The sequence below is a fragment of the Cyanistes caeruleus genome, chromosome 4 (genome assembly GCF_971803275.1).
Source record: "Cyanistes caeruleus chromosome 4, bCyaCae1.hap1.1, whole genome shotgun sequence".
Classification (NCBI taxonomy): domain Eukaryota; kingdom Metazoa; phylum Chordata; class Aves; order Passeriformes; family Paridae; genus Cyanistes; species Cyanistes caeruleus.
In genome coordinates, this window is record NC_141704.1 from 22,642,748 (window position 1) to 22,655,893 (window position 13,146).

At 39.8% G+C, this 13,146-nt stretch overlaps 1 protein-coding gene across 3 annotated transcripts in view; it reads right to left on the reverse strand.

Moving 5' to 3' along the window:
• The window catches only part of CPED1 (cadherin like and PC-esterase domain containing 1), a 146,397-nt gene that overhangs the window by 130,935 nt on the left and 2,316 nt on the right, over positions 1–13,146 (reverse strand). For 2 of the 3 annotated variants that reach the window (XM_086886999.1, XM_086886998.1), the window contains exon 3: positions 3,124–3,307. In XM_086886999.1, the coding sequence (XP_086743125.1) occupies positions 3,124–3,307 (184 nt within the window). Of the gene's footprint in view, positions 1–3,123; positions 3,308–5,430; positions 6,147–13,146 lie in introns of those variants that run through there. The other variant, XM_086887000.1, reaches the window with a different exon arrangement.

Consider the following 13,146-nt stretch of genomic DNA (forward strand, 5'->3'; position numbering starts at 1 on the left):
GAGGGGAGGGGAGGGGAGGGGAGGGGAGGGGAGGGGAGCCAAACACAGTACGTGGCAAACCAAATAAATGTGCCATTTGTAGATGTACTGGCCAATATAACCTGACACCTTTCTTATCAGCTGTTAGGATGAGCTGTTTGCTCATCAGCAACTTCTTTTTAACTGTTTACTTCAAAATGGATTTACAACAGATATTTACTGAAGATAGTGACCATGTTAAAACAGATTTCCCAAGGTGGTAATCCCAGCTTTCTGCAAAATCTGACTGTTCCATCATTTGCTACTAACACAGCTCTAACACAGTTCCACCTCACTATCTCCATCCCAGCAGCAGACTAAGAGACGTGTTAAACTTACAGCAAACTGACTCATTTAGGTCTGCTGAAAAAGGAAATCTCAAAGAGCTCAGAGCAGGCACAGGTATTATCAGATGTCCATGGACTTTTCCCTTCATGTGTGTTTAATTGCTAAGGAATGGTGAAAGTACAACTACTTTTTGTTCAAGCAAAGCAGCTTGAGAATTTACTGACAAAGCTATTTTTCAGTGAAAAATTAGGGGCTTGAATAATTTATTCTTGAATAATTTACTGCAGAACACATCTGTATTGATTTTTCATAGAAAACCCATAAACCACAGTCTCTTTGCTATGATTTAAAAAATAAAAAGAAAAAGAAAAAAAAAAAAAAGCTATGTTTTTCCTTTTTAGCCAGCTGTTTTCCAGTTACCAAAACTCAAAATGGTTTTGGTTGATTTGTAAGAAGTGAAAAATTTCCGCTGAAGAAAACTATTCCCCTGATGTTACTCTCTGTACTCTCTGACAGCAATGAACTCAACACAGTGCTGCAGCCCAGGTGCTGAGGATCTTTCTGGAAGATTGGTGTGCAGAGCTGTCAAATTTGGGTTTCAAACAGCAGCAGAACTGGTCCCAAAACTCTTAGCAGGCCAACACAAAAAAAAAGTTAGGAATGTTTTGTGGTGAATTTTTTTCCATATATGACTTCAGCTAGAGTCTTGGCTCTCAGCCATTCAAAACAAAAAAATCCTTTCAAATTTAGAGTGAACTTTAAAAGATATACGAGCAAGGAAGACTGCGCACAAACAAAAGCACCTGATAGAGTTTCTAAATAATACCAAGTTACATGAAATTACTCTTTTAATAGATTTTTCACAGCACTCATACTCTGTGTTTCTCAGAGCATTATCTATACATTTTTAATTGAGGCCTAAAGGAGCTTATTTTTCATAACTTCAAACACTCCTATTAGAAAAATATTATGCCAAAGAATCGCTCAAAATATACTTCTCCAAAATAAGGAATACTATCCCATCCAGAAGACTAAACCCCATCATCTAGGGAAGAAAATTAACTTTGAATGTAATTTTCTTAGCTGTACAAAAAGATCATTGGGTTGGTATGTAGATATGTTCTAGTACTTACTTCTTGTTTTTAAAACATAACTTCAAAGCTAGACACTTACATAACAGAGAATAGTTAAAAGCAGATTTATGCTGCCATGAAATGGAATTAGTAGAGTCTTACTCTTTGCCTTAAATTGGCAAGCATTTGACTTTTTTACATAATCCAGCATCTGCTGGAAGCTGTAGGATGTTCCTGGAAAATACCTGACCTTTTTATTATTTTTTTTTATTATTATTATTACTGGAAAAATACTTCAGGAAGTACTGATTCTAGCCTGTAAATTATAAATATCCACAGTTAAGCTCATTTCTGCAGAGGCAATATTTGGAGTGTAAAAACTGTACAGCAGAACTTCAGTTTGAACTCAGCACAGTAGGAAAATCTAGTGGAGTCTTTTTTCCCCTTTTTTTTTTTTGTAAGTTGCGATGGAATTTGGCATACCCACTTCCTCGGCTATTTGAAACCAAAGTATTTCACAGAGACGGTGCACATGGTGCCCAGAGATACCAACTTTTCTCTGCAGCCCATCTGAAATTAGCAAAGCCCGCAGACATGGTGTGTTTTGTCTCTCTGAGATGGAAAGTACTCAAGGAAAAGAGTGGCTAAAAGGTGACTATAAAACCAGATTAAAGTAAGAGTGTGATGAAGACAATTTACAACTTCTTGGTTCAGCCTGCCAAAGAAAATCACACGTACCTTATTTTCACGGAAGTTTCTTAAAGAAACTTGAAATTAGTGATGGAATTTTAAGCAATCTCAAGTATGGTAAATAACTGTAGTTTTCATCTGTGAAATTGTCTGGTTTGGTTAAAGCAAACTCAAAGCAAACCTGAGGTCTCTGGTAACTCCAGAAGTGTATTGCAAGCCTGAATGATGCAAACAGTACTCCCTTTAGCACAAGAAATATCTAACTACACCATTTTTCTTCTGACAGAATAGTAGCATGCATATTTTTTTCAAAGCCTTCCATTTCCTGAATTGACTTCCAAGACCAAACTGGCATCACAGTTTCAGTTCATACCTCTGAGGTGTCCAAGAACACTCAAACATGGTCATCACATATCTACCTAGTGCCCAAGCTTCTCTATCAAGCACAGTGTAACTCTACACAATAGAGCTACAGTCCTTTGTGCAAGAGATCGGGATTCTTCAGTAGTCTCCTTGAAGTGTTGATCAAATTTCAACAGGAACTGAGAACCAACAGTAATTTATGCCATATTCAGCAGCAAGTACAAAATGTACTTGTCTTATACTGTGTTCTTTAACAAGCCTGCAGAACAATCAAAACATTACTAGAAGAAAAAATAACCTTCACACATACAAGTTTTCTTTAGGAGAGAAAATGATAAAGAAACAAATGTAGCAGGTATGTGTTTTGTTATGCAACATTCTACTGAAAAGCCCTCAGTTATATTGATGAAGTTGGTATGAGAAGTCATCAGGAACCAAACTGATCTGATTTAGTTGTCAAGACTATGATGAACTACTGTGCTGCATTGTTTTTTACAGAAGGATATAGCTAATGAAAGAATCACCTAACTGTGGAAAATTATCCACACAGCTGAGAAGGGCTGTAATTTGGGCTTCTATCCTTACTTTTATCAGAGTTTATATGCTTTATGTTTGCCGAAGAATGCTGGATCAATTCTACATTTAGTGATCACACTTAATTAACAAATTAACTAAGTCAAATTATTCTTACTGTGATATGGGCCCTCATGCCTCAGATCTTCAAGTCTCCTGTTTTCAAGGACTGTGACTGTATATCCATGTTTTGCCAGGATGCGCTGACAGAGCTGACGGTCCATTTCATGGTGAGCAGCAGGTGCATAGAGAACTGCTCTTCTCGTGTGGCTTCCAAAGTACTGGAGAATGGAGACATTGATCTACAGCAAACACAGTGCAAAGACAATGGTTGTAGGATAGGACATTCCTCAGCGGTATAAAATACAGTTGTTGTTTTTCACAAAATAAAGCATAACTTATTGTGACAACAGTGAAAATAGTTCTAGTATGATTAAGAATTCTCTTTATATCAGGGACTTGGGACCACAAATTCCTTTTTGTCTGCCTCTCCATTTTTTCTATATTCATTTCGAACTGATACCATAAAGGTTTGAAAGCTCTGTGTAGCACTCAATGATCTGGGCTGCTCTGGTGAGATGGTAACAGCAATTGCCATCTGACTGACTGTGGCTGCGGTCACCTAAACAGAGAGGTCTTGGTAGGTCTCATGTGAAGTGTTCCAAAAAACGTGGGTTCTATGCAGATGGAAATTGCACGCATCTGAGTTGTGCTGTGCAGCATTATTAAGTAAGAAGAGTACTGGGGTAAAATCATACACAGGAATCCTATACAGAACTGGAGATTACTGTGCTCTAGAAAGTTAAATGTAACCTTGTCAGTCCTTTATTGCCTTATTAGTCCAACACCACCTAGCCCAAAGGAGGACTGGCAGCGAGACTTGTATGTGACAGGTCTGTCTTGGAACTGGCTGGAATTGACTCTGTGGGACATGGGGGAAGCTTCTGGCAGTTTCTCACAGAAGCCACCCAGGTAGCCTCTCCTACTACCAAAACCTTGCTGTTCAAGCCCCAATAAAATAAAGCATAAAAATAGGATGCTCCATGTGGGAATTAGGACACTAATAGCTGCTACAGTCTAGCTGTTCTTTTGCAATAAAAACATCATTAAAAACCAAGATTTTATTTTGATTAAAGATAGGGTTGGAAAGTTTTAGGATTGAAATATACCAGAAGGGATTAAATTCAGGACATGAAATTAGTTCTTTGCAAGCTTGTGAATTTCAACCTGACAGTTGTCAGCAGTTTAAAAACTAAGTTATTCTGTAACTTCTAATTTTAGTAAGTTTATCACTGGAGATAGGAAGCACTACACAAAAAAGTCACCACCATTTTTTGCACCGTAAACTAGACTGAAAAGAGATAGATGCTTTGATACAAATAAATGTCATTCAAGATGCATCTGGTTGTTTATAGGCCTGGGATCTAGTGCTAAAGTCACTCTTCACAGCAGTGTATTCCCCGAATGTGGGATGCAGTTTTATGTTGTGCTTGGCTGAAGTGTAAGCTTTTCTGCAGCAGTAAAGAACACAAATATTTCAGAGCCCTTAGCTTCTAACACCAAAGGTTCTTTTGCTCCAGTGCAGTCATTGCCATTCCATGGAAAGTGTTAGTATTACTGATGAAGGAACCCTGAAAAAAGTCTCAATACAACACTATCAGTCTTCCACATTTGCTAAATGTGCAACCCAAAATTAGTTTAGAAACTGAGATATTCAAGTAAAGGTTGATCACTTGCTGGCCAGAGTAAGCACACATAGCACAGGGTGAAGTCACAGGAACTGTGTTAGGTCGCCTGTTTGACAGCGTTCCTGACATCCCAGATTTTTTAAACACACTAATCAGGTGGCAAGCACAGTGTCAGAGTCTCAGATGGCCCTTGCCCACCACAGCAATGTCACTCTTGTCCCCTTCTGCCTTTGCCCCTCCTTCTTCTCCTCTTATCTTTCGATTTCCTGTTCTCTTGCAGCGCCAGCTGCTGCTGGCAGCCCTTCCTCTCCATTTCCCTTCCTCCCTCCCTGTTCCTAAATCCAGCGCTTGTCCCAGCCCCCCTCTTGTGCTCTCTCTCCTTTCTCTTCCAGGCATTCCAGCCAAATACTTCCTGCTTTCCATTTCACTTGCATCGTGGAAGAAACCCAGAAGACAGAGACACCTCTTGCTTTATTTTGCTAGAAAATTCCCTTTTCCATCCACGTGTGCTGCGGGGGCCAGCGCTGCAGGGTGAACTGAGGACACGTGAGGAGTACGGAGGGGCTGCAGACCAGGACATTTCTGTCTGCTCCTGCTCCATTTTTCCTGGCGATTACAGCTTCTCCCGTCCCTCCCAGCGCGGCCTGGGACGAGGGTCCTGCCTTGGATGCGGCGGCACTTTCTGTGTCCCCCTCCTCACTAACAATTACCACTTCTATTATGCCATGAAAACACACCTTTCTTCGTGGGTGCAAAACCTCCTGCAGTGTCACCTCTGAAGTATTTTGCTTCAACCATAAAGAGATCCTGCCTCAAGCGCCCAGAAACGACCCTGCGCTCAATGCTCCAGGGCCGGCACGCCAGGGCTCCCTCGCTCGGAGCCAAGCAGCCCTGAGGCGTCCCCAGGGGCCCGGGCCTGCAGCGCCATGCGCCACGGAGGATCCCGCCTCAGCGGCTGCCTTCATGAGGATTCATCTTCCTCACGTCTCTGGGGAAGGGCTACAATGTTTACAGCGTTCTGGTTCGGCTGTGACGAATATTCAACACAACACTCATAGCATAGGAGGAAAAAAAAAAATAAAAGAGGAAGTTCAGGCAGCGGCAGTGACCTGGGTCATTTCCACAAAACACAAAGGAAATGGCCCCGAGCGGCTCCACGGGGCCCACGCAGTGCCAGGCTCCCACCGGGCGCAGTCTCCGGGATGGCTGATCAGAGGCCTTGCGACAGCCCTCACACACAGGGCACAGCACCGGCTTCTGCGGGGGATCAGTGGCCTTGCGACAGCCCTCACACATAGGGCACAACACCGGCTTCTGCGGGCCCTTTTCTCGGGACACTCACTCCGGAGGCTCGCAAAAGCCGCCCAGGCTGCCGGGCTCCGCAGGCTCCTGCTGCTGCGGGGAGGGACCGAGAAGGGACACCCCGGGCCGTGCCCCAGCCCCCGGGCTGGCTACAGGCGCTGCCCGCAGGCACTTTTATCCACCAGCTTCCCAAAGAGCCGCAGCGGCGTCTCTGGGACATGGAACCATTCAGGAGTCTAAATTGAACAGCTTGACCTGATGTCTAATCTGGTACTATTAAATAATATGAAGTATCTCCACACCTTTTACGGTACTTGCTTGAGATCCGTGCTTAGTGTTGCCAAATTTATCTTTCCTGCCCCGTCCTTTCATAGCTGTTTGCAGTCCAGGTTATAAGATGCAGCGTGTTCTCTCAGTTTTTTTGCCAAGCCAGTGCTGTGTAGGGTGGGTTGTCACGTACACAGAATTTTTTTAAAAATCTGGCCAACTGCATGCTGGTAGCAAGTGATTCCATACTTTTTTCCAAAGCATTATACAAAATGGACATATACAAAATCACTGGACATGCTGATCTAGTTACTACTAGCTGTTTTTTTGAGTATTTCCAATATTATAGCAATAACAGTCATGTTTATGTATTTAAAGAGTCTGCTGGTTTTCATAAAATGTTTCTCAATCATAAATATGAGGTCTGGACAGAGTTAGTACAAGAGAAGCAGCATACAATAGATGAAAATAAGCTGTTCACATATTTCCACATTTTACGGTTCTGATTTTTTTGGCATTCCTATGATTTTAATGTGCAACAGACTCAGACACACAAATAAAAATGGATCCATAACATTTTAAAAATTTGAGAATAATTGGCAAATGGTCAAATGCCTCCATGTTCCAGCCATGTTTTTAGTTCTTCCTCAGTTTGAAGACTCAGACTATTTGTTAGCAGGTCGCTTTATTACAGATTCAATGTATCTTACGTGAAAGGGATTGCTATGAACATCTGCAGCCCATGTCATACCTAGAAAATGGTTTGTTTGTCTCCAAGAAATTAATGAGGCTTTACAGCAAGGTTGAGATCTCCTATATGATTTTGGATGAGACCCAGATCAGCTTTGACATGATATACCTGCTCTTACAGCTTACAAAATACTACACTTAGCTGAGTCACTGACCGTATTTAATGAAATTGGCTGTTACAGAGATGATCTACAGCCTTAACAACTGTTCCAAACAAGACAGAATGGGCTGTAAAGTAAATAAAAATGCATAAAAATTAATTTTGTAATTTTGTTTTCAGTTTACAGAAAAACATGAAAAGCACAAAAGAAAACAAATTGAGCTCCATTAAAATTTAATAAAGATGCTTTTTTAAAAAACTGTATCAAATGTATACTCCTTTGATGTGTTAACAAACAAGATAAAAGGCCCAGATTATATAATATGAAATCTGAAGAATTATGTAACCATTCTTGTGCAACTGAAAATAGACATCTACTTTCAGAGTTGCAATTCTTAGTTCAGTCTGTCTGCAACTTCCAGGGAGCTGTAAAGTTCTCTATTAAAAAGAAAATGTTTTGACATTTCCCTTGAAACTGGCATATCCAATTCTAGGTTATGAATGTATAAGGATATAATTGATTCTACTAGTCTCTGAAGTTTTCCTCTATTGTACAGAATTTCTGGGTTGTTCCAAAAAAACTAGAACTTGGTCAGTAACTGAATCTTATGATGAATAATTACTGGTTTTGTTCTGGCCAAGAAGAAAAGAGTGAAGACATTTCAAGATGAAGAGAGCAAAACAGTTCCTTGGCAGTTCTTTCAAATTCCAAGAATATTACATAATTCCATAAATATTGATGCATTGTCTATGCCTGGAAAAGAAGCAAATATACAGTTTGAACTGTTGCCATAGAATTTCACTGACCATCACTTCAACTGCAGAAACAAAATTCTCTATCCTAACATAATGGCCCAACTCATGTCTGCCTAAGCTTGTCCCAGGAAAGAACTCAAAAACTGCTAATCATCTTTTCAGCTACCCAGTTCTGGTGTCATTAGTCCCTGTGTTGATTACAAGCAGCCACTTTTCACACTGAGCTACCCAAGACTGTCAGAGACTTGGTCTAGTAGCTTCAAATAACTTGACTGCACTTACTTTAACCCCACTGCTTCCTGCAGGTATTGAGCAGCTGAAAAAGAGATGTATGAGCCACTGTGCAAACCAAAAGGCCTTTGCATGAAAGCAGAGTGCAACAAAAATACCACAAAGGAAAGCCGCCCTTATAAAAACAAGGCCAGCACTATTAGCAATATTCACAGGCAGCGAACAGACTAAATTCCCATTTAGCTACCAAAGGAAGTCAGTCACCTTTACTACTAAATACCACCTAGCAGAACAACATTACAAAAAATACATGAATGGGACTCCCAGAAAATGCTGCACTATTATTGAACAGCATCAATAAGAAGAGTGATAATAAAAACTTAGTATGTGGTTCTAATGCCCCAAGCCGCTCATTTATGAGACTGTGCAGATGTTTATTAGCTCCAAATGTGACTTCTAAATTCCTTTTTGTGTTTGCATAAAAGTTCACAGAAATAGTAAGTTGTTCATACTACCATTATATTTAAAAGTGGGCATGGCTGCTATATTAAGAAGAGAGAAGTTAATTTCCTGTTTCATTTTCTGGAGGATATTTAAATATATTTGCTTTATGTTCTGGTGAAGTTCCTAATCAGAAAGGACTGTGTTGAAGAATGAAACGGCTGGAATGTAATTCTGCTTTGAATTGTTTGTTGGATAAATACAGAATAAACAATTAGACTATTGGCATTACTTTGATGGCTGTCTTCTGATGACTTTATAAATTCAAGAGCAAAACTGGAGTTATTTGTACAGTCATCACCAACATTCTGAGCAGGAGGTACAGCTATTTTATCAAAATGCTTTATGCCTGCATGTGGTACATGGTACCAAAGGCCCTGTCTTGAGAACAGACAGTGAGCCAATGCTACCACTTACCAAAACACCTCATTTTAGAGGAAGGTGCAGTGAAGTCATGAGTGAGATTCTGCCTCCATTTGCACCTCACGTGTCCTTCTCGAAGATCCCTTCCTTCCAAGTCTCCACCCTGCCCCTCTTTCCTGACTGCTACCACAATAGCCTTGCCCTTTATCACCAGAATATCTCTATCTGCTTGGTAAAAGTAGTTGTTTCCTTAGTGCCGTTTCATTTTGCATTATGAAAGAGGAAAACAAATGTCCTGCTTTCGTAGGGCGGAATGTGAATGTGGTATCATTTGGAGGAAATCAGTCGCTGATACTGTACCCTCCTATGCTGATTGCTTTCTAGTTGCAACAGGTTTCATACTAGCAAAGTTCTTTGTTCTTTTGTGAAAAGTTATCATCCTACTTATTCTATAAAATAGCTTTTAAGCTAAATTTACTTTAAAATGTATCAAACCTTATTATGCATAATGAAATATTTTCTATCCAGAGCTCTCACCATGCTCTATTCTGCATAATAGCAAAAAAAAAAAAAACCTCTCATTCTAACACCCAACTTCAATTCTTTTTCAGATATTTACATTTCAGAAGTTCTCATTAGCTTTGTCCTCTTTTCTTCCCATTTCCATTCTCATCTCGCTTTCTCCTTCCTTGCACAAATTCAGCTGTCTCTGTACACAATCTCTTCAGTACTTTCTGAGGTTACTATTACTTTGCAGCTGTAGTTCCCTATTCTCCTACATCTGCTTCCTATCCCCGTGCCTTCTTCCATAACATACTCCACTCCTATCTCCTTTGTTGCCTGCTTATTCTGTCTGAAGCAAACATATTCCATAAAAAACCAAATCAATACGAGACATATCTTTAGAGGATGAAATTCACTAAATTTGTTTTAAATGTCTGCATTAATTCATGATAAATTTTGCTTTAGATGCAGTCATTTCCATTGACTGTGAAGTCCAGCTATCTGCCTCTGACAGAGTGGAACACTCAAGTAAAGAGAGGATAATTCCACTCTGGATGTCCAGTGTTCTAATGCTCTAGTAACATTTTCTCAGCTTTTCAGTAATTTCACTGCCAACTTTCAGATATAGATGCCTGGGCCAGTAACCTATGCAAGATGCTTGACTGGATCTTCCTGTAGATGTTGGTTAAGACTAAACCATGATGTTTATCTTTTTTTTTTTCCTTCCTTTTGTACATAGTATCTTTCAGATATGGCCACGTCAGGCTGTCATTATCTTGGATCTTTCATACTGTCCACTCCGAGGAAATGATATCCTATCCTTTTTGTTCAGAATGAAGCAATAAAAAGCCTTTTCTTATCCTTCTTATTTGCTCATTTCAGTGTAATTCATCTTTGAGATACATCTTTTACACAAAACATAAGTGGCAAGTTCAGGGCCTTGAAAAGAAGGCAGCTTTTTTTCACCACACCTGTGGTATTTCATTTATTTGGATGCCAGCCTGACCCACTCATCAAGTTCTCATACAATCAGCTGTGTATCCTTGTTTTCTTGTTCTCTGGCCTAAATGGCCAGGGGATTTGAAGCAAAAGGCCTGTGAGTATCCATGAAATAATCTCCTTCAGGACCCAATTTAAAATCTGAATTTTTTATTTGTTTGTTTGTTTAAATACATTCACAATGGCTGGAAAGCTAGTAGGCCAAAAAGGTATCTGCCATTGGAGTAAAAACTATAACAGGTGATTAATAATTTCCTCCTCCTTTTTCTCCAGCTGTAGAAGAAATAAAGAAAAGAGACACTTTTGCTTTCCAGGACCAAACAGAAAATCCTATTGCCAGTATGTCGCACCAGGCTCACAGTTTCAACCAGGCTCACAATTTCAACCTGGATGTAAAACTTAATGGCTAGGGAACTGGGCCTTTTAAGAAAAAAGGAAAAGTGGTTTTGGTTCTTCTCTGACTGGGAAAGCAACTGAACACCATATATCTGCACTCCTAAAAGCAGTACAGCCTATATTCCTTCTACCCAGCAGAGGTACACCACCTCCCTGGGCAAAATTACTCCTGTGCAGAGACATGTAAATTGCCTCTGGCTGAATTAATTCAGAGAGTGGAATCACAACCAGATAATTAGCTCTTCTCAAAATTGGCCAAGAAGCAGAGCTAAATTATTTAAGATCAGTGTAATCAGCTCGCTGGTACCAAAAGTATTTCTGGCACAATACTGTGCCAGGCAAACTACACAGAGGGCTTGTGTGGGCTTTTTTATTTCTTTGGATACCTATTCCAATTTTGATGCTACAGCACCAGCTCTTCTCCCTACTATACAAATCCACAAAAATTTCATCATTTGGGAAGTAAGAGTGCCCTGCTAAACCTGCAGACAGTTTGCTGCTAGATGTGATATCACTCTCTACTGCCTTTAATGCTGGAGAATCAAAACTAAGCCTTCTGTTTTTCATGCTTCAAATATTAACATTTAATTTTGTACTAGAAAATGTTGACCTCTGTTCCTATGAATTTAAAGCTTCAGGACAAGATCTCCAGCAGCTTTTAAAATTGTGTGATACCAGAGAGAGAGGAGTACTATGAGCTCTCTCTGGTTTTCCAGGCTATGAATGAAATCTGCATTTTTGCAATTTAAAGAAGACAGCTTGCACTATGTGCCCAATAGGAAGAGCTCCATCCCACATAGTTAAAGACACATTTATAGATGTAATTGACAATGTCCATCCCCATGCTTCTTCTACACGCGTCTGTAACTCTCCAAAATGAGGTGGATGTTGACATCAGAAATACATCTGATCTCTTCCTTTGCTTCCAACAAATGGCTCATAAAAGATGCCCGGGTTTTTGGGTTTTTTTGTTTGGTTTGGTTTTGTGGGGTTTTTTGAGGCACTTAGTGTCATGCATATTCTGAATGAAGAAATTAGTAGATTTTGGAAGGGGATTTTGCCCGTGTAATAACAATCAGAACCAAATTCTCACAACAGGCTCAACACAGTACTGGTTGTTTTTCTGAAGGAAGCAAGGAAACCTGCCCTATGCAGAAGAGAATCTGCAGTGTGACATGCTATCACTCAAAATCCCCTATGTGCTACCTAAAAAAAATACTATCTCCAGCAGGGTCTTATTTGCCTTAAAATTTATTAATGAACTTTGATTTCATAAGACATGATGTGGTGTTTGATTTAAGTCACTGTTTAACTGTATAACAGATTCTTTTTAATGCATTTAAATTTTCTTGCTGGACTATTTATTGAATAAGAATTCATGTATGACTAGTTAATTACAAATGTGAATATATGTTAAAAGTATTTTTCCAGGTTCATACATGAAGATTTTAACCAGGGCTTTAATGAAATGTTGTTTCCAAACTAGCTCCTGTCAGTGGGCACGTGACTGTAAAATAAAACAGTGTAAAGTTTCAAAAGCAACATCTGTCTTAGATGTTACTGACTGCCCAATAAAATCAAGCCAGATAACAGTTCAGCTGTCTCAATAAGCAGTGGACGAAAACACACAGTTCAAGAACACATTTTCAAAGCAAAGTGGTAGAGATTTTGGGCAATGTTTGTCTTTTCTGTTCTCTGAGATTATTATTCAGCCCACATAACCAGCAGGGAAAGTTGGGAAACAGAGAGCAACGTAGAGTAACATCCCAACATGTGCAAGACATTTTGTTCATCATGCTCTGGAGGAAAAATTTAAGACAAACAGGGAGCCAGCTATGGGTGGTCTTAAGAACTTGAAAAGGAATGTGTTAAGGTAGCACAGCCCTGGAAAACATACCTATAAGGGTTAATATACACACATCTGTACTCCAGGTCCAGCATGTGCATGTGATGGTCACATCCAAACACGTATGCTGGAGAGCATAAGTACAACATGTTGTAAAAACAAAAGCTTTCTTCTTGTTTCAATTGGCCAGCACACCAAGTTCAATGTCAATCTGCCTTTTTTCTCAGGCACTTTGCAAAACAAGATACTACAGATATTTTCAGCCAAAAATCATACTAGCAAAACTTTGCCATTATTTCACCAGCTCTTACAGACATTAAGTAGCCCAATGTATGAAATGTTCTTTGCCATTACAGTAGCAATGAGTAAAAAGGAATGGACTGTTTCTATAGACATAACCCAATGCAACCCACATATGTTAGCTGTGATTATTTCCCT